Source organism: Callorhinchus milii, unplaced genomic scaffold (assembly GCF_018977255.1).
Source record: "Callorhinchus milii isolate IMCB2004 unplaced genomic scaffold, IMCB_Cmil_1.0 Scaffold3, whole genome shotgun sequence".
Lineage (NCBI taxonomy): Eukaryota > Metazoa > Chordata > Chondrichthyes > Chimaeriformes > Callorhinchidae > Callorhinchus > Callorhinchus milii.
Window position 1 is genome coordinate 91,120,258 of NW_024704744.1, and position 24,877 is coordinate 91,145,134.

Below are 24,877 nucleotides of genomic sequence, written 5' to 3' on the forward strand. Positions count from 1 at the left end.
ACCTCCTCATTGTGATAACTGGAAGTTATAGTTGAGTGCTGAAACAATTCCAGGGAACTTTGAGAGTAAGTACATTACCTAAGAATAGTGGATACTTAGCCGTGTGCAAATCCTAGATCATTAAAGTCTAATCGTAATTTTTTTTTGCTCAGCCGGGTGTCTGACACATGTGGAAACCCATCACCATGCTTCAGAGTATCCAAACCAAGCTGAGATTTCTATGCATCCCACCAACACACAAGTGCTCTGGGATACAACGCTGTGTGAGGGGCGCTATATAAATGTAAGTTGTTGTTGTTACACATGGAAATCACAGAAATAAATTGTTGGAATGGAATGCGCACTCTCTCCTGTTTACCTAATTCCGAAAAGTATTAAGCACAGGTTGGCAAGAGCCAAGGCTTGGGGACCTCATTGAGTTGGGGTAACTGCTGGAGTCCAACCAGCTAAAACCAAATAGCTTGCTATTGATATTGCTGTCTGGCAAGCTTTCTTGCTGCTTGTCCAGCTAGGATCACCCTTCCCATTAGGGCTTTGGCTTGCAGAGTTAACAGGAGTTGAGTGGGATGATTCCGTGCCCCCATTGACTAGTCTGCACTTCCGGGTCCTGCCAATGAGCCGGGCTGGGCTGTGCTGTCATCAGCAGTGCCCTGGAATACTGCGGACTCTCCTGGCTCAGGAACTGGACCATCACAGAAGTCTGGCTCGATTCCAACATTCCATTGCCAAGCACTTCATCTTGGGGCCAGTTCAGATCACTTACCCCGTTTACCTCTCCCCTCCTCCCTCCCATGGAGGATACTTCCACTTTACTAATCCCTGACCTTTATCTTGGTTATTCTAGAGTACAGATACTGTGCCAAACGCAATCATCCTCCACACACAACCCCCCCCCCTGATTTACTGACACTGAAACTTTCCTTAATCAGCTCACAAAGGGAACATGCTGGTTAAGGGATCCAGCTCTCAGTCAGCTGGGTGAAGCCCTTTGAGGCATTGTCCCAACAAGGTGCGATGTAACACCTAAATATCCTCCACAAAATATACAGTCAGTTCATTTTCCATTGTATTCTGTGAAGCGCTTTGAGATGTCTTGAAGACGTGATAAGGCGCTATATCAAATGAAAGAATTATTATTATTACTACAACTTTCATTTATATAGCGACTTCATGTGGGATAGCGTCCCAGAGCGCTTGACAGTGGGGAGTCTGACACTGAGCCAAGGGGGAGAGGGATGGGGGAGGTGACCGCAATCAAAAAGGAAGGTCTTTAGATGGGATTTGAAGGTGGGAAGGGAGGGGCAAGGCGGAGGGATCAAGGGAGAGAGTGCCTGAGTTTCAGGGTGTAGTGGCTGAAGGCATGGCCACCAATGGTGGGGACGAGAGACAACCAGGAGGCCAGAGCCAGCTGAGCAGAGGCAGCGTGTGGTGGAGTGGTGGACCCTACCCCACGTGAAAGGCGCTATATAAATGGTAGTTGTTGTTGTTATACTAATAATTCAAATTACATTTGATATAGCGCCTTTCACACACTTTTGGAGGACTGAACTCAAACCAAGTTATACAATTTCATTCCCATTAACACCATCCAGTTATTGCAAATACGATAAGTGAACGCGAGTTTATGTTGTAAGTCAATACTCCACTCAATGCAGGTTTGACAGTCATTGAAATTCTATAACATAAAAGGCCACAGTAGCTGAACATACTGCCCCAAGAGTGAATTGCACATCATTATTAATCTATGGGTGGGAGCTTGGCTGCTGCATTTCATACAATAAAATAATAATCTTTTTGATATCGCACCTTATAGTGGTTAGAGCACCCGGAAAAGCGATCTGCCAATCGACTAACAATCAGATTCCACTTGTAGGTGTGTGGAATAAGGAACAGAGGTGTGCGGTGTAAGGAAACTTGCCTAATGTTTCGCCATGCCTGAGAATCAAACCCGGGTCCTCTCTCTTGCGAGGTATTTGCTCTAACCACTAAATTACAGAATTCAAAATGAATGGTTTGAAATTCCCAATATCGTTTACATTATGAGCAGTTGAAATGGCATTGGTGAAGTGTCTCTCAGCTGGAGAGGACGAAAAAATGTACGAGAAAAAAAAATCAGAGACACAATAAAATATTACATTTGTATAATGCATTTGACGATGGAAGGATGTCCCAAAGCGCTGGAAACTTCCCAATACTTCCTGCAGCCAGTCACAAATCACTGGCCTGCTGTGAGGGACATCTATATGGGATAGACTCAACATGTGCCATTTCTCGTGCTGCCTGCTGACACCCACTATCTTGGCCCACACATCAATGTGGCTGTTAAAACCTGTCGGGTGTTAAAAAGCTGTATTTCAGGAGCAATCATTGCCTCGGGAGAGAGGAGAAAATAGGGTGACAAGAGTGAGGCGTAACCGAATAAAGGATCCAGGAGAGATGATGATCATAAAATATTATTATTCAAATTACATTTGATTTGGACGAGTTTCCTTACTCCACACGCCTAATAATAATTCCTCAAAAAAGAAAACAATAATAAATTGGTCACTTCAACCCACGACTGTTTGTGGGACACTGCTGTGCGCAATTGGCTGCCGCGTTTTGCCCACAAATATGCAGTATATTCTGTGAAGCGCTTTGAGACGTCTTGAAGACGTGATGAGGCACTAAATCAAATGCAAGGATTATTATTATTAATGATAATCCTTGCATTTGATATAGCGCCTTATTTGAGACGTCTCAAAGCACTTCACGGAATATACTGTAAAGTGAACTGACTGTATATGTTGTGGGTGAAACAACAACATATGTATATATGTATATAGCGTGTATATAGCGCCCCTCACATAGGGTAGCATCCTAGAGCGCTTGACAGTGGAAGGACAAAAAATAGGAAATGGCTGCAGAAACATCAGCGTCACTGTGAATGCAGGGTCACTAGGGAGAATCTCGAGCTCACAATCTCAGAAACCAACATATGCATGAGAGCATGAAGGAGGACGCAGGAATTCTATCTGAGTGTCAGCAAGCGAGCCGTACTTTTAAATTAAAAGTAGCTTCAAGGGAATGCTTCCGAGTCCATCTTCAGTTCTCCAAAATTGAAACCTGAACTTACTCTAACACTTATTTCTTTGCACCATCAAAGCACTAGACTATGATCTGTTGGGAGCTGAACTATTCTATAGCTAAACGTTCATAACAACAACAATAATCCTTGCACTTGATATACCCGTATGTTTCGCCCACAAAATACATTTAGAGTATTCTGTGAAGCGCTTTGAGATGTTTCAAGGAAGTGATAAGTCACTTTATCAAATGCAAGGATTGTTTATTATTATTATTATTATTATATAGTGCCTTATCATGTCTTCGAGATGTCTCAAAGCGTTTCACAGAATATACTGTAAAGTGAATTGACTGTATATTTTGTAGGCAAAACACGGCAGCAGTGTCCCACAAACAGTTGTGGATTGAGTGACCCAATTATTTTGTGGGCAAAATTTGCAATTCGCTATTACCATGTATCTACATTGACCCTTGAAACAGGCAGTTCCTACAAAGGAGAAGCAATGCTTTGGTGGGGGAAAGTGACATTCATTTGCTTTGCAAATCCTAATGATTCATTCCAATTTGATTCCAAAGATGTCCTAAATTTAGATTTTTTAAAAAAACTTTCTATCATTGAAGACAATAGCTCAAAATATTTTTCTCTCGTTCAATTTGAGAAACAAATCACTTTGTATAGTTTTTTTTAAACCTATTGATCCAACCAGCCAAATTATTTTCAACAACAATAACTTGCATTTATATAGCGCCCCTCATGCATGGCAGCAACCCAGAGCGCTTGATAGTGACGGAGCACAACGCCGAACTGGGGGGAGGGGGCGGTGACCAGAGCCACCATCAAACAGGAAGGTCTTCAGGTGCAACCTGAAAATGGGGAAGGAGTAAAACGGAGGGATTTTCCTATTTAGCTGAAGCAAAATACAGGGCCTTTCTGTAGCTGGAGAATATTTAATAAACCTTGCATTTGATATAGCTCTTCATCACGTCTTAAGAGACGTCTCAGAGCGTGTCACAGAATATACTGTAAATAAAATTGACCGTATATTTTGTGGGTGAAACGCAGCAGTCAATTGCGCACAGCAGTGTCCCACAAACAGTCGTGGATTGATTGACCAAATTATTATTTATTTATTTTTTTGGGTTGAGGGATTATTACCCCCGGAAAAGCAATCCGCCAATCTAACAACCGGGTTCCTACTTATTGCTTGGTAACCAGAGACGTCTGGAGTCCTCCCAAATTGAAAGGCGCTAAACAAATGTCATTTTGTTATTATTATTGTTGGGAGTAAGGAAACTTGCCTAACGTTTTCGGCAAAACATTTTCATGCCATTTTCCGCCACAAAACATACAGTCAATTCACTTTACAGTATATTCTGAAGCACTTTGAGACGTCTTGAAGACGTGATAAGGCGCTGTATCAAATGCAAGGATTATTATAAATTCAGATTAGGTGATTGAGGTTATAACATTATTATTAGTTCCTCAAATTGACGTGCTCCCCTTTCAGTCGGCTCCCTCGATACAGGGAGACAAGTCCGAGACTTACCACGAAGAACATCCTGTGAAGAGAGCCGTAGGCCGCCGCTGCCTGGCGCTTGGTTTTACTAGCCAGGGCAAACCCCCTGACTCCGTTTTTCTTTTTCCCGGAGGCAGGCATGGAGTTTCTCTCTCTCTCTCCTGGCCCCCTCCCAGATACAGCAAAGGACAGGCAGGCAACGTCAACACTTAGCAGAATCCCATTGAATCACGCTCCCCGATTGGGCTCCGATTGGAATCAGCCACAACAAGATATAAGAGCCTGTAAGATGCTCCATCTGAATTACTGCACAGGAAAGCACAGCACATTGTTCCACGCAGACTTTCGAAACAAAATAAATTCCAATTTGCAATAGCTTCGAGAATCCTCAGCAGAAGCCGCTGTGCGCTGATCGTTTAGGTAACATTCTCCTGGCTGCAGCTGGTGTCAGACTGCACAAGTTGCCCGCGGGTATTGAGCTGTGAAGTGGCTGCGGAGCCTGCAGTACAGGTGGCTTGGACAAGTTCCACATCGCAACTAGGTGAGCACTGCAGCGAGAGCAGGTTCCTGTCAACCCACTGCCTCCAGCAGTGAAATCAGTCGACACTAACAGAAGCTGAGTGCATCTCTCCCACGGGGCAGGCTGCAAACTGGTGGAGCAAGAGCCGGGAACTGAAGCTCGAAGGTGGATTCGATGCATCGCAAATTATTAGTGGCCCCTGTGGTAAAAACAGCTGGGAACCTCAACTCAACTGTCCGGATGAAAACAGCTTCTCCAACTTACCTACAGAATAGACCATCACAAGCACAACTGTTACAGTCAGAAGCCCTACCACCCACCACCACGAGTTTTGATAGTCAGCCAACAATAATACAAAACAATCCTCGCCGAAGCATTATTGCTCTCAAAATACTAAAGACATTTTAAATCACTGTCTCAAGCAGCTGTACTTCCATTTCCTGCTCCCGTCCTTGAAGAATAGCCGATTATAGCAATAACTTTGGCCTTGGCATCAGTCTCCGACAGGATAGCAACAGCAGCTATGATCTTTCAGGGGTGTGATGCAGCCAGTTCACAACTCATTTAAAGGCGTAGTCTCAGAAAAAGGCCTAGGACAACATTATAATCTGAAAGACTAATGTGCACTCACAACATTTACTTATAATAACCCTTGCATTTGATATGGTGCCTTAACGCGTCTTCAAGACGTCTCAAAGCACTTCACAGGACATACTGTCAAGTGAGTTGACTGTTTACTTTGTGGGTGAAACACGGCAGACAATTACGCACAGAAGTGGACCACAACAGTCTTGGATTGAGTGAACAAATTCTTTTTTTAAAAAAGGGATTATTACGGCCAGATCCGCCAATCGACTAACAACCGGGTTCCTATTTACTGTGGGTAAACAGAGGCGTGTGTGTCGAGTAAGGAAACTTGCTCAACGTTTTTCCCTGCCCGGGAATCAAGCCCAGGTCCTTTCGCTTGTGAGCCGAGTGCTCTAACCACTGAGCTACAGGACTCCGCAATGGTATCTTGCTGTACATATCTGGGCCATTACTTTCAAGGCTAGCTAGCCACTGCACACTGGTAGCATACAAAAAAAAATTAAATTTTCTTTCCATTTGCTGGCGGTGATTTGTAAACTTAAAGAAAACAACAGCAACTTGCGCCCCTCACACAGGGTAGCGTCCCAGAGCGCTTAAATACCCTACTCCAAATCATGCACAGAACAGTGAACACATGAGCAAGTTTGAACTGGAAATGTACACACTGTGGTTATAGCAAGATTAATAATTCAGGCTCGGCAACTGCCACTGCACAAGGGAGTTGCATACCGTAATGAACTGGTAAATGCTAGTCTGTGCTCAATGGTTTAGGATCAGCCAGATGCCTGACACACTTAAAAAGTCACCAAGTGCAGTTATTGGATACATATAATAATAATCTTTCCATTTCAGATAGTGCTTTAGCAAGTCAAAATGCTTCAAAGGATTTTTGTACAACAAAAACAACTTACATAGCACCTTTCACGTCAGGAGGACGTCCCAAGGCGCTGGACAGTCAGGGATTTGGACCTGAGCTGGGGGCTGGGATCAGGAGGAGTGGAGGGCAGGGGGAGGAGGGTCGTCGAATGTGCGGTCGAAGAGGAGAGTCTTGAGAGGGGGCGAGGTGAAGGGACTGTAGGATGGAGTTCCAAAGGGTGGGGACAGAGAGGCTGAAGATCCAACTGCCGATGTGTGGGACAGGCTGAAGCCTGATCAGCGTAAGGAGCGGGCGGACAGGTTGATTAGCAGGTCACAGAGCTACACATCTTCCCCACAAGCAACCATGAAGTAAATGAACAACTATTCTGGAATATGATTTGGTAGGATATTTGGAGACACTCACTTCTGTTTTCAAATAATATGGTGGGATCTTTAATGGCCAAATGAACAACTAGCAGACAGGACCTTAGTTTAAGCTTCATTCAAAAGGCAACACTGCAAACAATGCAGTTCTCCTCAATACTGTTCTGGATTATCAACCTTGTAGCTATTGAGTTTAGCCCATACCAGGGCTTCAATTCAAAAGCCAGAGGCAAGAATCTTAAGTATTGTTGGCCATAAAACTGGGGGACTCCCATTGCTTTTCGTGAGTGAGTAGTAAACTTGTGAAACAGGCTCAAAACTTAAAGTGTTGTTTGTTTCAAGAACAAATTGGACAGATTTCAGCTAGAAAATAATATCTTGGGATATCCAATAATAATAATATCCTCCCGACGTGAAAAGCGCTATATCAAATGCAAGGATTATTATTATTATTATTATATAGTATATACTTTGGGACAGAACATGCCAAGCAATTGCCTGGATGGTGGAAGGTGATCTAGATGGACCTTGGTCTTCTTTCACCAGCAAATTCTTATGTTCTTAGGCTTTTCAAATAGTGCCACGTGAGATTTTGAACACCACCTAACAGGTTTTAGCATCTCACCTGACAGACAGCTTCACTCACAATGCAGCACACCCAGTATTGCACTGAATGTCCTGGATAATCATTACCAGAATCTGGAGCACTGAGGATCTATCTGCCTCAGGCATCAGATCATCAAGTCCACTATTGATTTGACTCTCCTTTTGCAAGGAATCTCACTTTGTAGCCATCTTGACTCCACTTACCTCCTACTTAAAGAGAATGCTCACAAATTGGCCATCTGACAACTGACATGTAGGTGTCTAAGCTCTCACTAGACAAGATAAACTCCTAATAATAATCCTTTCATTTGATAGTGAGTCCTAGCTTCTTGTCACAAATTAATATTTCCTTAAGATGACTCATAAATAATAATAATCCTTGCATTTGATATAGCTCCTTATCCCGCCTTCTAGACATCTCAAATCGTTTCACAGAAAACACTGTCAAGTGAATTGACAGTATATTTTGTGGGCGAAACATGGCAGCAAATTGCACACAGCAGGGTCCCACAAACAGTCGTTGATTGAACGACCAAATTATTATTTTTCGGAAGGGATTATTTATTTATTTGCAGGTTTTTCTGACAAGATGGCCTTCTTTTGAGTATTTCAAGCACCATTGATGTGTTTATGGACAACTATTTATGGATAGATCCTGCCTGAAGACTAATTCATAAATTGGTCACGTGAATCCACGACTGTTTATGGGACACTGCTGTGCGCAATTGGCTGCTGCGTTTCGCCCACAAAATATACAGTCAATTCACTTTGCAGTACATCCTGTGAAGCGCTTTGAGACATCTCAAAGACATAAGGTGCTACATCAAATGTAAGGACTATTATCTATTATTATTAATTGAGTCCAATCAAATGGGAAAAGCAGTGGGTTGGCACATGAGAATAAAAAGAAGCGTGAATTGATCAGAATGGAAGTGAATGTTAAGCTGATACACATTGCCTACGACTGAAAGTGTTCAGCCATAACAGGCTTCCGCCTGCTCCATGTCCCCTGCCCGGCCCTTCAGTCTGTCTCTCTGCCCCATCCTCTGGAACTCCATCCCACAGTCCCTTTGCCCCGTTACCTCCCCTGCCTTCTTCAAGACACATCACCAGACCCTCCTCTTCGACTGTGCCTTCAGCCACCCTCTTACCCTCTCTGCCCTCCACCCCTCCTGATCCCAAGCCCCAACAATAAGTGCGCTCCATAAAACGGCTTCAATCAGCTGAAATAACCAGCAGAGGACAGACCTTTGTGGCCTTTCCCTAGCATGAGCTTCAAGGCATTGAAAACAGAACAATAACAACAAATTAATTGAAATCAGAGCTGCACATCTTACCTCAACGACTCATTTGTAGGTTTCACTTGTCCAGCTAGGACTTGGTTTGTGTGAACCCTTATGGAAGCAACACTAATTAACTAAAATGATTGACTCGTGGCTGTTGTGCCATGGATACTTATTATTTTTTTTTGAAGGGATTATTACTCCCGGAAAAGCGATCGCCTATCGACTAACATCTGGGCTCCTAATTATTGCTAGGCAAACAGAGGCGCGTGGAGTAAGAAAACTTACCCAACGTTTTGCCCTGCCCAGGAATCGAACCCGGGTCCTCTCGCTTGCGAGGCGAGTGCTCTAACCACGGAGCGACAGGACTCCACACTTTGTTTTAAAAATGACTAGAGTTGCAATCAATATGACCCCTTACCAAAAGTGCCATACAGCATTGAGGAATTAAGGCAAGGTGGCTCACAATGTATAGTACCTTGCCGTATGGCTCAGCAGAGTCCCTGCTCTTCACACAAGCTAGAAAATCCACCACTAAACAGGAAAGCTTGGTTTTCAGCGTCAGCTTCACGGACAACATTGCGAAATACAACAGCAGGTATCTCTCCTCCATTTTCTGAAGAACTTCAAACACTGAACAACAGCCACTAGCAAGAAAAACCCTTTGTGGCGGAACAATTCGCTTGAACAGCAACAGATTCAATCCAAAGCTGGGCCTGGTCGCTGGGAGCCCATCTCTTTCCTTTAATCCCGATTAAATTGCATTAAGCGCTGCCTCTATTCCTGATTTAGAAGTTCTTTGGTAAACCCATGGATCTCGTCACACGTACACAGCTGACGAGCTCATTTCAAAGCTGTGGGTTCCATTTGCCCTCAAGCAGCTGCAGGAACAGAGCTAAAGTTACTGCGAGAGCTCTCAAAGGACATCTAGCAGTCCTTTAAAATCGAACATCAGACTTAACAATGAGAAAACACTAAACTGCGCATTCAGATAGGATTTCAAATGAGCAGGGCTAAAGAGTCACTGTATTGGGCTGGAAAGTCCCACACCAGTTCTACTGGTATCTGAGCGGACAGAAGCATTCACATTGGGTTATTTCCGATCAAACATCGAACACACAAGCTGACGTTATGATGCGCAGTTTCTCTCAATGTTCTTTTCCAATTCAAAAAGATAGCACAACACTTCAAATAATAGGCACGAGATCAAATTCACCATTTAGAGTGTCGGTACTTTCAAAGTCTAGACACGGTCTGATAGGAAGGTCTTCAGGCACGACCTGAGTTTCAGACAGACGTCCTATATAGGTCATCCTGGATTAGCTGAGGGAAGTACTGAATATGTAAGTATTTCATACAAGCAAGAAAATCCACCACTAAACAGGAAAGCCTCAGCCTTTCAATCAGCTTACACCACATAGAGGACACTTTAGGCAGTGGTGTGGGTGAGAAAAAAATCTCATTGCACATATGGTGCACGTTTGAGATCCCACTACAATCCTCCAGTATCACAGTTGTTCTTTGGGAGGTGAGGATAATAATACTCCTTGCATTTGATATAAAGCCTTATCGCATCTTCGGAAGCCTTAAAGCGCTACACAGAATGTAAAGTAAATTGACTGTATATTTTGTGGACAAAATGCGGCAGCCAATTGCGCACAGCAGTGTCCCACAAACAGAGGTAGATTGAGTGACCAAATTATATTTTTTGAAAGGGATTATTTATTTTTTACTTATTTATTTGTTGAAGGGATTATTACCCCCGGAAAAGCGATCCGCCAATCAACTAACAACCAGGTTTCCATTAATGGTAAGTAAACAGAGGTATGTGGAGCAAGAAAACCTGCCCAAAGTTTCACCCTGCCTTGGAATTGAACCTAGGTCCTCTCGCTTGCGAGGCGAGCGCTCTAACCGCTAAACTACATGACTACACAATATAACCACAAGGGTACATCTCAGCTGATCTACAGAGAATGGGGGGAAGAGGAAAAGCTAAGAAAACACATCCCAAATAGGTGTGAATTATAAAAAGACAGAAAGCTACTTACACACAGACTCAGCCCACTGGTGAGACAGTAATTTATAGCTGGTGACAAAAGTGAACATATACACTTCCCGTCTTTCTCAGCCATCCCCCTTCTCCCTACAAATGAATCACCCTCATAGCACTCAGATTATATCAATGCATCATAAATCCTGTTTGCAGGTTTTTCTGACAAGATGGCCTTCTTCTGAGTATTTCAAGCACCATTGATGTGTTTATGGATATCTCTATTTATGGATAGATCCTGTCTGAAGACTAAGTCATGAATTGGTCACTTCAATCCATGACTGTTTGTGGGGACACTGCTGCGTGCAATTGGCGACCAGGTTTCGCCCACAAAATATACAGTCAATTCACTTTGCAGTATATCCTGTGAAGCGCTTTAAAATGTTTCGAAGACATGAAATCAAATATAAAGACTATTATTTATTATTATTAATTGAGTCCCATCAAATGGGAATAGCCAAATAGCAGTGGGTTGGAACACAAGAATAAAAAGCGTTAATTCATCAGAATGGAAGTGAATGTTAAGCCGATACACATCGCCTACGACTGAAAGTGCTCAGCCATAACAACAGGCTGCTCCACGTCCCTTGCCCGGCCCGACTCACCATCAGCAGTCGGGTCTTCAGCCTCTCTGCCCCATCCTCCGGAACTGCATCCCACAGACCCTTTGCCCCGTTACCTCCCCTGCCTTCTTCAAGACACATCACCAGACCCTCCTCTTCGACTGTGCCTTCAGCCACCCTCTTACCCATACCCCTTCTGCCCTCCACCCCTCCTGATCCCAAACCCCAGCTCGGGCCCAAATCCCTGACTTTCCAGCATCTTGAGACGTCCTCTAATCTGAAAGGCATCTAATTTAATTCAATTTAATGTAATGTAATAAAACACATGTCATTTTGTATTGTATTGTCTGTCCAGACCAAATAGTTCCCCAGCTGACTTAAAAGTAGTCTGCCCCAAAGTTACCCGGGAATTTGTGAACACAGTGAAATGATGCTCGAGAACAATGCAGGAAAATGTCAAGGATGATCCACATCTAAACTCGAAGAAAACCTCAACAAAGGAAAAACCGAGCTAGACCGAACAGCAAAGGATACAAAGACTGGCGAGAGCAAAAGACTCTCAATAAGTGCGCTCCATAAAATCTGGCTTCAATCAGTTGAAATAACCAGCAGAGGACAGAATAAAGAAGGAAAACAGCAGGTTCTCATGAGTGAACAGATGTGAACAAAACACGAAGACAACAAAACAAGTTTTGCTTTGAGGTATTAATTGATACGGCAAAAGGCCGAGACATTCGGATGAAAAGATCTGTCAACTTCTAATCAACCGGTGGACAGGTTCGATGCAATGCGCTGAATGTTCCTGTATTTTCCTTGAACCCGTACCTTTGATGAAGATTTGGGAACTGTAAAGGCAATGTTTTGAGGCAGGTTTGGCAAGAAATATGCAGTAAAAATCGCAGCACTCCATCCAATGCTCCCGTTGCTCCAGCTATTTCCAAACCAATCCCCAATAACCAACTTGTACAGCAAACCAACTCGACACAGCAGGTAACTTCCTCAAGGCTGACCCACATCTGAAACATTCATGACCAAAATAGTGCATCCTTGCTAGGAAATCTTTCACGGAACTTGCAACAGAGAAGAAATGTCCAGAGAAATGCACGCATCGTTCAGAATTGATGACCTTTACAAAGTAACGCATCTGCAATGTTCACTTGGGAAATGTATTGTAGATTTCAGGCTCAAGTCAAGCAGTAACATGCCGCCCAGTATTTAAAATTTTTTGAATAAACACTCTGCCATAGCTGTGGATGGTAGAGATTAGTAATAATACTTGCTTTTAATATAGCATCTTATCACGTCTTTAAGACGTCTCAAAATGCATCATAGAATACACCATAAAGTGAATTAACTGTATCGAGTGAACAAATTATTATTAGTTTTTTTTTGGGGGGAGGGAAAAGCGGTCTGCTAATCGACTAATAACCGGGTTCCTACTTACTGCTAAGTAAAGAGAGGCGTGTGGAGTAAGGAAACTTGCTAAGGTTTTGCCCTGCCTGGGAATCGAACCCAGGTTCTCACTTGCTGGGTGAGTGCTCTACCCACTGAGCTTACAGCCATGGTGTCTCAAACCTCACATGCAAAACGTTTCCTTATAATAATCAATTTGCATTTGATATAGCGCTTTTCACATATTCTAGATGTCTCAAAGCACTCCATAGAATATACTATAAAGTGAATTGACTATATATTTCCTTAATTAGACAGTGTTTAGCCTTACACACCTTTTTTTTAAGAAGAGAAAAACTCGTGATTTGAAGCATTAAGAAAAAACATTAGCTGTATAACATTTTATATGGAAACAAAAATAATAATAAAAATATGGTTACTCATTTCACGACTGTTTATGGGACACTGCTGTGCACAATTGGCTGCTGCGTTTTACCCACAAAATATACAGTATATACACTTTACAGTATATACACTTTACAGTATATACACTTTACAGTATATTTTGTGAAGCGCTTTGAGACATTTAAAAGACGTGATAAGGGCCTACATGCCTTGGGCCTGTTCCAGCTCTTTGGAAGAGCTACCCAATAATAATAATAATAATCCTTGCATTTGATATAGCGCTTTTCATGTCTTCTAGACGTCTCAAAGCGCTTCACAGAATATACTGCAAAGTGAATCGACTGTACATTTGTGGGCAAAACGTGGCAGCCAATTGCACACAGCAGTGTCCCACAAACAGTTGTGGATTGAAGTGACCAATTTTATTATTTTTTTCTGAGGGATTATTATCAGGCGTGTGGAGTAAGAAATCAAACCCAAGTCTCTCACTCGCAAGGCGAGTGCTCTAACCACCGAGCTATAGGACTCCACATCAGTCCCACTCCCCCATTCTTTCCCCATGGCCTTGCAAAATATCAAATGCAAGGATTATTTATATTTATATCCAAAATTGCATAGCATTTTGGCAATATATATTCACCTGCCAAATAGACTGCACTAAATAATATGCCTACAACCCCCTGATAACATAACTGGCAGCAACAGTTATTAAAGAGAAGTGTTAATGAGAAACATGAATAACCTAATTTTAGTCTTTGCATTAAAGTCACTTCACTTTACAGTGTATCCTGTGAAGTGCTTTGATGTCTTGATGATGTGATAAGGCGGCGTCTCAAATGCAAGTATTATTATTATTAAAGTGACTCTGAAATGATAAAAATTCAGTTAGAAACTTATTTTTATACATAGCTTTAAAGATCCAAAAAATAACAGTGGCTTTGATAGTATTAATATTCACAAGGCTTGAAAGACTGTGGTTTGCTGAAGCCTCTCGTCTGCACAGTGCACTCTCTGCAATCCACAAGTACACTCAATCTGCACAAATCTCCAAGGAAACCCTTCTCATCTTTCCACCGAGTCATGGGATACAATTTCAACAGCTGCTCCATATTGGTCCTTTCAAAACTTAATAATAATAATAATCATTGCATTTGATAAATGCCTTATCACATATCACTTCGCAAGTGAGAGGATCTGGGTTCGATTCCAGGGCAGGGCAGAACGTTGAGCAAGTTTCTCTACTCCACATGCCTGTTTACCCAGCAGTAAGTAGGAATGCGGTTGTTAGTCACTTATCCAGGGGTAATAATCTGTTCATTAAAAAATAAAATAATATTAATTTGGTCACTCAATCCACGACTGTGTGGGATGCTGCTGTGCGCAACTGGCCACAAAATGTTTCGCCCACAAAATATACAGTCAATTCACTTTACGGTATGTTCTGTGAAGCCCTTGGAGATGTTTAGAAGAGATCAAATGCAAGGATTATTATTATTATTGTTATGGAACTCTGGAGCACTTACAAGAACTTCCCCATGTACATGGTGTCTATTTTGCAGCTTCCTTCTCACCCAGAGTCTCAAACAAGCAATGCAGCCTGAAGGCATCATTACATCTAACAGCTCAGCTCTTGTACGATATAAATGACGCCTTCAGGAAGACTTGCAGTATTAGTCACTGCTTTTCCTAGAACATAAGAATTTGACAAGAGAAGACCAATGTCCAACTGGTTCGCCTTCCACCAACTTGTCAGTCGCTCGACATGTCAAGTCCCCAAACTATATACTGTATCCCCAGATATTAGTTTTTAGCAGAATTCTACCTAATTTGTTCTTGAAACAAACCACACGTTTTGCTTCCACCGTCTCTTGAGGGGGCCTGTTCCAAAATAATAATGCTTGCATTTGAATAATACTTGCATTTGATATTGTGCCTTATCACATATAAGCTTCACAGAATTTACTGTAAAGTGAATTGACGGTATATTTTGTGGACGAAACGCGTCAACCAATTATCGTGGATTGTGTGACCAAATTCTTACCAAGGTTAAGCAGGGGAAACAAATTCAGGTCTTATGTTGAAAATATCATCATGTATCACCACAACATCCTGTGTGACAACTCGTTGTACATAATAGTCCAGCCCATATTCAGAGTAGACACATTTTGCACTAATCTATTAATTCCTTCAGCACTATGCTGTTCTGAGCTAACTTACTTTTTCGCCCTCGCAAGTGAGAGGGCCTGGGTTCGATTCCCGGTCAGGGCAAAACATTAGACAAGTTTCCTTACTCCACACACTTGTTTACCTAGCAGTAAGTAGGAACCCGGTTGTTAGTCAATTGGCGGATCGCTTTTCTGTGGCTAATAATCCCTTCAAAACAATACATATATATTTTTAAAAATAATAATTCAGTCACTCAATCCACAACTATTTTGTGGGACACTGCTGCAACCAATTGGCTGCCGTGTTTCATCCACAGAACACACAGCCAATTCACTTGACAGTCTATTCTGTGAAGCGCTTTGAGATGCCTTGAAGACGCGATAAAGTGCTAGGTCAAACACAAAGGGTTATTATTATTATCTACCTTCTATCGCAGATAAGCATCATTTTACTACAAGTTAAAGACAGATGTTATGTGCTGAGTTCACTCTGCTCTACTGAAATTCACTTCCAGCAGGCAAGTTATAGGAAGCCTGAGCTTATATGTTTTACTCCACAATCAACAACAACAACTTAAGATTTATATAGTGCCTCCACCCCGGACGGTGTCTCAGAGCGCTTTACAGTAACGGATCCCGGGGCCGAGCCAGGGGGAGGGGGAGGAAGGTGACCAAAGGCGCGATCGAAAAGAAAGGTCTTCAGCAGAGACCTGAAAATAGGAAGAGAGGGAGTGAGACAAAGGGAGTGAGGAAGGGAGTTCCAGAGCCTCGGGGCGTAGTGGCTGAAGGCACGGCTGCCGAGGGTGGAGCGGAGGACTCGGGGGAAGAGGGGGAGGCCAGACCCAGAGGAAGGAAAGCAATGGATACTGTTTTGAGGAGAGAGGTCAGAGAGGTAGGTAGGGGGTTGCAGAGGAGTGGAGGGATTTGAATACAAGGGTGATGATCTTGAAATCGATCAGATCTGGGACTGTTAAAACGGAACACACCACGGAACGCACATTTAGCAATTTCAGACCCCGAGTAAGAAAATGAGCAGAAATAACCTTCTGTATTGTAGTAACAGTTTTCAACAGCAAATAAAAAGTAAAAACAGTAAAGAGCAAGTAAAACCGATACCAAGTCACAGCTACACAAATGCAGATCAGTTAAATTTAGCATTTAATTCAATGCACTTGTACTTCTCTTGACCTGACCCGAGTTTATTATTCTACACAGTAGCACCCATTGCACCAAACTCAAGTGAAACATGGAGGCACTTCACCATGGCTCCACTTAACACATCATAGAACAAAGAGGTCAAGTCAAGTCTTGACACATTCTTACCTGTGATAAGGTTTCAGTAAACCACCAAACCGAGAGCAACGCAGTTGAAAGCAGTCCAGTTACACCATGGAGTGGGAAGGGGGAGGGGTGGTGGTTTGGAGGAGGTGAAGTGTCAATGTGGGTTGGACTGCCAGATATGTAGACTGATGTGTTCACCAGTTTCCTCCTCACACTCACTTGCCTCTCAGTATTACTGTCTCTCGATGGGAAATACGTTGCTGGCAGACAATCAAACGAGTGTGCGAAGTGACCTGGGCTGTGCGTATTTTTATTAGAAGACACTTGGGCTTCGTACTCGAACAATAAAGTGTCAGATTTAGAATAGTCTTTCCACAGCTCCACACCACCCCCCACTCACCCTCCCCCCAATTCGGTCAAAAAGAACAAAACACAAATGCTCGGGAGTTTGATTTGTTCCTTAAATCCAAACAATAGAACTGATGAGGTTTGATTGTGGCTCTGACACTAATGGGCACTTCGAAGGGCTAATGATGCATGAAATTACACAGCAGTCACAGGAACAGCACTACTGTCAAGAACTGCCAAACTACTGCACTTTATCAGGCCAGCTCTCGTCACAATTTAAGTGAGTTCACAAAACAGCACTAAAAACACCATCGAACAGGACTTAAAAGGCCAATATCTCGATCTCAATAACATTTGGTGTTTGACATGAAGGAAGGTAAGATCGACATCGACTACAACAATAACAAAATACATTTGTATAGAACGTTTCACATTGGGAGGACGTCCCAAGGTCTGGAATGACTGAGTAATACTTAAAGAACAAGTCGACTGAAAGATCTAGTTTGTTGAATGCAGAAAAGATGATATGAAATGGCGCACATCCAAATGCCACATTGACAAAGCCTCCTTCACACGCCTGTATATTGGGCACTGACAGTGTAGCACCTCAAATGGCATAACAACAATAATAATCCTTGCATTTGATATAGCCTTATCACGGCTTTAGGACATCTCAAAGCACTTCACAGAATATACTGTGAAGTGAATTGACTGTATATTTTGTGTGCGAAACATGGCAGCCAATTGTATACAGCAGTGTCCCACAAATAGTTATGGATTGAGTGACCATATTATTATTTATTTTTTGTGAAGCGATTTTTACGTTTAGAAAAGCAATCCGCCAATCGACTAACAACCAGGTTCCTACTTACTACTAGGTAAACAGAGGTATATAGTGGAAGAAAAGTTGCCTAAGGTTTCTCCCCTTAATGTCCAATGTTAAAGCTCTCCCATTCAGGGCATGAAACTGCATTTAGAGTGTTTTTTGCCACTTTTTGTAGAATGAGTGACTACAATTTTTTTAAATGAATTATTACCACCAGAAAAGTGATCTGGCAATGGACTAAAAAATGGGTTCCTGCTTACTGCTAGATAAACAGAGGCGTGTGGAGTAAGGAAACTTGCCCAACGTTTTGCCCTGCCCAGGAATCAAATTCAGGTTCTCCTGCTTGCGAGTCGAGTGCTCTAACCACTGAGCTACAAGACTCAAATGGTATGAATCGTTCTGGAGTCCAGAGCAAAAATAATCCTTTCCCTCCACCCAATTCAATATTAAATCCATATCTGGACTTATGCAGTGTAAATTGGCCCAAGTATTCTAAAGTCCATGTCAAAATGTAGCTTCCATTCAATAATTTACTTTTGTACAGGGCCTCTCATGTTAGGAGGATGTCTCAAAGCACTTCACTTCACAGGGCTTACTTGGACCCTGAGCTGTGAGGTTGGGAAGCGGAGGAGGGCGAGGGAAAGGTGGCTGAAAGCAAGTCAAAGGAATAGATCTTAAGGCTGGTTTTGAACATGGGGAGAGAGGGAGGGAGAAGGCGGGGGATCTGCAGAGTAGACACAGAATGAAGGTTTGCTCATCGATGGTGCAGCGGAGTGTGTGGGGAACGTGAAGCAGGTCAGTGTTTTTTGAGTGGAGTGAGTGACTGGGACAGTAGGGTTGCAGGAGGTCAGAGTGGTACAACAGGGCGAGGCTGTGTAGGCATTTGAAGGTGAGGATGAAATCAAGAGGGCCTCTCTGGCGGAAGTGGGCATGTTATGGAGGTGAAAGAAACCTGAACCCAGCAGTAAGCTGTGAAGGATCGTTGGGGATTGAAAAAGTTTCTCCACTGGCTCATGCAGGTCCATGCGCAGGTCGAGAAGGCGCTGACAACAGCAACAACAAATGACATTTACACAGCGCCTTTCACATCGGGAGGACGTCCTAAGGCGCTGGACAGTCAGGGATTTGGACCTGAGCAGGGGGCTGGGATCAGGAAGGGTGAAGGGCAGGGAAGGTAGGAGGGTGACCGAAAGCACGGTCGAAGAGGTGGGTCTTGAGATGTGCCTTGAAGGAGGCAAGGGAGGGAGAGAAGCAAAGGGTGGGGGCAGAGAGGCTGAATTACAACCACTGATGGTGGGGTGGGCCGGGCGGAGGTGATGTGGAGCACGCTGGAGCCTGCTGAGGGAGAGGTTGATAGTTAGCAGGTCACAGAGTTTGGGTTTCATTGTAAAAGGATTTTTATTTTTAATTTCTGTAACAATATGGTTAGTAATATTATTATTTCCTCAATTCATGACATTATCTGGTCACCTTGGCAGTATTCGCTCACTGCTGTACCAGACGTAATCAATGCTACTTTGATCGCACTGCACTTCAAGAGGATTTTGCTGCAGAGAAATCTACTTCCATTGGCCTCACAAGAAAATCTACGTTAACTCATGAGATTCTGCAGCGATCCAGGAAATTTCCCTCTCAGATATAAATGTCTCTCTCTCACCTCTTGCTCTGATGCTAAAAACTTAGTTTAACAGCAATAACTATTCACACACAAAGAACAGGTTTGTGACTGTATCAATCATAAACGCCTAAATTAAACGGATGCTGAATCCATTTTTAAATAAATATTTACAGACTCCACCAGTTCTGAGCTTTTTCCCCCTCCTATTCTTTCCTCGCCTCCATATAGACTGAGAGGGAGTGCAGAGAGGGAGGGGAAGAGAGGGAGGGGCAGAGAAAATAATAATATGGTAACTCAATCCACGACTGTTGGTGGGATACTGCTGTGCGCAATTGGCTGCCGCGTTTCGCCCACAAAATATACAGTCAAATCACTTTACTACTGTATTCTGTGAAGATCTTTCAGACGTCTCGAAGACGTGATAAAGCGCTACATCAAATGCAAGTATTATTATTAAATAGGGAAGTACAGCCAGGACTGGAGGCTCCGAAACACTTGTACGTGGTGTTAACTTGGGGAGTTGGTGCATGTCATTGGCATCATTACAACAACATAGGTCCTGGAGGGCTTTACACTGCACCTGGAGTTGTGCAGTCATTATTCTTTCACAAAAAGCTCTGTGAAGCACTTTGAGATGTTTGGATGTTAGAGCGAGGCCGTTTCTGACCCAACAATCTGCCAGTTGAATTGATTGTTCGCTTCATGGGGGATATTACTGTGAATAATGTAGCTGTCACATTCGTTTAAAAACATACAGGCGTCAAAAACCCTGGTGCTGTATCAAATGCGTATTACACGGGAATATATGTTAGACTTTTATTAGAACGCTGCTCACATTCAATTCATCTTTGTTTTAAATTTGCTGTTTTATTCGAGTGCTTTTGTTTGCTGACAAGGTGTTGTTTGTGTGTATAAAATTATCAATCCCAGTTGTGCTCATTATTTTACCAGCTCCTTCCCCCACTAAAAAATAAAAACATATCCCCCGAAAGGCATTCACTGGTATTTTATTGAGACACAATATTTTGATCATTTACTATGACAGAGTTCTAACCACTCTGCCTTAAACCTGCATGTTTCACAGCAGTTTCTCATAAAATGAAGCAACTGGGTAAGAAAAACAGTCTTTTAGTCCATTCATGGCTGAATTAGCTGAATCGCATGACATCAAAAGCAAAACACATTGCAATCACAGCTAGTTTAGCACGTACGGATTCTCCTCTATTTAATTTACATGCAATGCTTCAGCCAGACCTGTATTTATTTGATTTCAGACACACCATCCTGACCAGCAAGACAGCATCTCAGAGTCTATTTAATTTGTAACTTCATGCAAGGATTATTATTTACCAGCTGACTGTATGTTTCTAGTTGATAATTTCCCTTTGAAGTTAATAATAATCCTTGCACTTGTTATAGCGCCTTATCATGTCTTCAAGATGTCTCAAAGCCCTTCACAGAATATAATATAAAGTGGATTTACTGTGTATTTTGTGGGCGAAACATGGCAGCCAACTGCTCCACACAGCAGTACCCCACAAACAGTCGTGGATTGAGTGACCAAATTTTTTTTTTTTTTTTTTTTGAAGGGATTATTGTAAGGGAATTCGCCTAAGGTTTCGCCCTGGCCAGGAATAGGAAACTGGGTCCTCTCGCTTGTGAGGCGAGCGCTCTAACCACTTAGCCACAGATTAAAAATGTACAGAGGGAGACAAGAATCTGATAGCTTACCTTTGAAAAAGATGGACGCTTGTCAGCCTGGTGGAGAGACTCTACGCAGTCGGTGGTGGCACTCCGAGTCACAGTCGGAACATCAGGCACGTCGGTAAAATCTGAAATTGGATAAAAAGTTTGAAAATAAAAGTCTGAACAGAATAATTCCCCACGGAATTACACTCGCGATTCCACAATCCTTCTCCTCCAATGGCTGAGTTATCCTGGGGGCTGTCAGTCTAGATTCCTGCTTTCACGCTATGAAATTAAAACCATTAAGTAAGCAGCAGCATCAGTGGATGTGCGCAGACGCCAAGCCCACAGGAACCGGTGACGCATCTTTTGGAATCTAAACAATCAAATGGCACAAATAAACAATATCTTTACTGCCAAGGATTTTGCAGAAGCTCCAAGGAAGATTAAAACTGGTGACACAGTTTTAAATAGGTGCCTCTGTTTACCTAGAGTAACAGGATGGTAGATTGGTATCAATTGGTAGATCGCTTTTCTGGGAGCAATAATCCCTTCAAACAAAAACAACAATAATAGTTTGGTCAATCAATCCACGACTGTTTGTGGGACACTGCTGTGCGCAATTGGATGCCGCGTTTCACCCACAAACTATACAGTCAATTCAGTTTACAATTTACACAGTCACTACACTTTACAGTGTATTTTGAGAATGCTTTGAAAGGTCTTGAAGACGCGATAAGGCGCTATATCAAATGCATGGATTAATATTATTATCATTATTATTCAGGAGGTTGGAGCAATCCCAGTTTAATAAAGCCAGTCTTTGCATGCCTACCTGAATTTGAGTGACACCAACAAAAGGTCTTCTAAAAACACTGGGCACAATTAAGGTACGAGGGGAAAAGATTCCGAATTGACTGCCGTGAACAGAAAGCAGAGCTTGTACAATAACACAAATCTCTCTTTCAGTTCCCCCCCGACCTCAGAAGGCGGTCATTGACATCCAATATTAATCCACAGGATAGTGCATTAGTTCTTCAATTCCCCACCAATTTCAATTGAAAATACCTATCTGGTGAAGACAATTTTTCTTTCACAGCCACAAAGATAACGTATTTCTCCATAGCTTTTAATATGGACTGAAGTCACAAAACATCACATCCAATTCTCTATAGCAACTAAATGTATCCTCACAGACAGCTCCTACTTACTGAAAAAGCTCCATCCAATAGCAGCAGATACCAGGATAAAGCTGTTTAACTAGCAGCAGTAAGGAGGAGGTGTTGGATGCTTCATTCTTATACGTGCCAAAAGATGATGAAAGCTTGTGTTTTAAAAAAAGCCTCAAATATACTGTGAGCCGAGTCTAAAAAAATAATTCATATATTTAAAAAGTCATCAACTACATTGATGCTTCAAAGAAGAAACAGACCTCTGGCTTTCAGATGCTCCATTCAAGCTTTCAATGAAACAGTAGACAGTAAGAGGAACAGGATAAAAGTGGACAAGTACATTTGTTAATTTAGCTCATTAGATGCAACAGTGGAGTCCTGTAGCTACAGTGGTTAGAGCACTCATCTCGCAAGCGAGAGGACCTGGGTTTGATTCCCGGGCAGGTTAGGCAAGTTTACTCACTCCACATGCCTCTGTTTACTTAGCAGTAAGTAGGGACGTGTTTGTTAGTCGATTGGTGGATCACTTTTCCAGGGGTATCAATCCCTTAAAAACTTTTTTTTTCAAATAAAAACAATTTGGTCACTCAATCCATGTTCGTAGGACACGGCTGTGCGCATGGATTTGCTTCTTCCTACCTCCGTAACCCACTAGCCCGATATAAGCTCGTCCACTCTCTCCACTCAGCAGGTTCTGGCCTGCTCTACTTCCTCCACCCAGCCAGTCCCACCATCGGCGGTCGGGCATTTAGCCTCTCTGTCCCCACCTTTTGGAACTCCATCCCACAGTACCCTTTGCCCTGCTCCCTCCCTTGCCTCCATCTCAAGACCCTCCTCTTTGACTATCTTCGATCACCCTCCTACCCCTATGTTCCACCCCTCCTGATCCTAATGTTCTGCTTGGGTCCAAATCCCTGACTGTCCAACGCCTTGGGACCATCTCCCGACATGAAAGGTGCTGTGTAAATGTAATTTGTTTTTGTACAGTTTTGTTCAGCATTCCAAGCCAGTTCAGTCGTAGATGGCTGAATTTAAAAAGATACAGAGAATATTTAGGATTGTGCTCTATCCCCTTGAATTAAGTTTGCATCTCAGTCGAAGAAAAACAAGGAGGCAAAGGCAAGCTGATTTTCTACCTACGTAATAATAATTCTTGCATTTGATACAGCACCTTATCACTTTGAGGCTTCTCAAAGCGCTTCACAGGATATACTGTAAAATAAATTGACTGTATATTTTGTGGGCGAAATGTTGCAGCCAATTGCACACAGCAGCATCCCACAATTTTTTGTTATTATTTATTTATTTTTTGAAGGGATTATTACTGGCGGAAAAGCAATTCAACAATCGATTAACAACCTGTTCCTACTTATTGCTAGGTAAACAGAGGCATGTAGAGTAAGGAAACTTGCCCAACATTTTGACCTGCCCGGCTCAAACCCAGATCCTCTTGCATGCGATGCGAGTGCTCTAACTACGGAGCAACAGAATAAATTTGCAAAAATTATGACTTTCCATTTCACTATTTGGTTCACACCTTCAAGATACGAGGGTTTCAAACACTGCAAATGGTTCTTCCTCTGGTAAGCTTGTGTGTCAGCCGGGCTCAGTTAGTAGTGGTCTCGCCTCTGTGTGAGAAGGTTGTGGGGTCAAGCCGCATGTCAGGACCTTGAGCTCACAGTCCAGGCTGACACTCTAATGCAGGGCGAGTGCGGCATTGTCAGAGGTGCTGTCCTTGAGTGAGAACTGAAGCCTAAATCTGCTTGTTTTCATGGTTCTTAAAGATCCCCACGATGGTACCTGACACGAGAAGGGAGTTTCTTCCAGTGTTCTGGCCAACAGTCTTCAAGGTAAAATCAGTCATTCACCTCATGGCTGTTTGAGGTACATTTCTTCATGCTATTTTGCTGCCACATTTGAAGTGCTTTGGGACATTGATGATATTATAGCTATATATATATATATACACACACACACACACATATATATATTAAATGCAAAGAATATCATTATTGTATTGTTGTTCCGGAATTCCTACTCCTTTTTGCTCATTGGCAAACAAAGAGTCAAAGGTGGTGGGGGGGGGTCCTCCTTGGGAGCTGAACAAGGTGTGGGGGGGTCCTCCTTGGAGCTGAACTGGCCCCAAGGTGACATGTTTGGCAACGGAATGTCAGAATCGAGCCAGGCCTCTGTGACGGCCTCCAGTCCGGTTCCTGAGCCAGGAGGGTCCGCAGTATTCCAGGGCACTGCTGATAACAGCACAGCTCAGCCCGGCTAATCAACAGGACCTGGATGGGCAGACCAGTCACTGGGGGCACGGAGTCATCCCACTCAGCAACTGTTAACCCTGCAAACCAAAGCCCTAACGGGTAGGATGGTCCTAGCTGGACAAGCAATGGGAAAGCTTGTTGTTTTAAATGAAGTCTCTTATCAGTTTTGTGTAAGACTTAAGTGTGTGGGCATTTGTACTGAGTGTGTACTTCTGATTGTAGTTTAGGTGAGACCGACAGCGATGTGAAATCTCTCTGCCTGGCTAAAGTAAAGGGAGT

At 42.9% G+C, this 24,877-nt stretch overlaps 1 protein-coding gene across 3 annotated transcripts in view; it reads right to left on the reverse strand.

Annotated features, from left to right (window-relative positions):
* Window positions 1-24,877, reverse strand: part of tiam2a (TIAM Rac1 associated GEF 2a) — a 92,625-nt gene that overhangs the window by 27,454 nt on the left and 40,294 nt on the right. For all 3 annotated transcript variants that reach the window (XM_042332759.1, XM_007905496.2, XM_042332758.1), the window contains exon 15: window positions 21,202-21,302. In XM_042332759.1, the coding sequence (XP_042188693.1) occupies window positions 21,202-21,302 (101 nt within the window). The remainder of the gene's footprint in view (window positions 1-21,201; window positions 21,303-24,877) is intronic.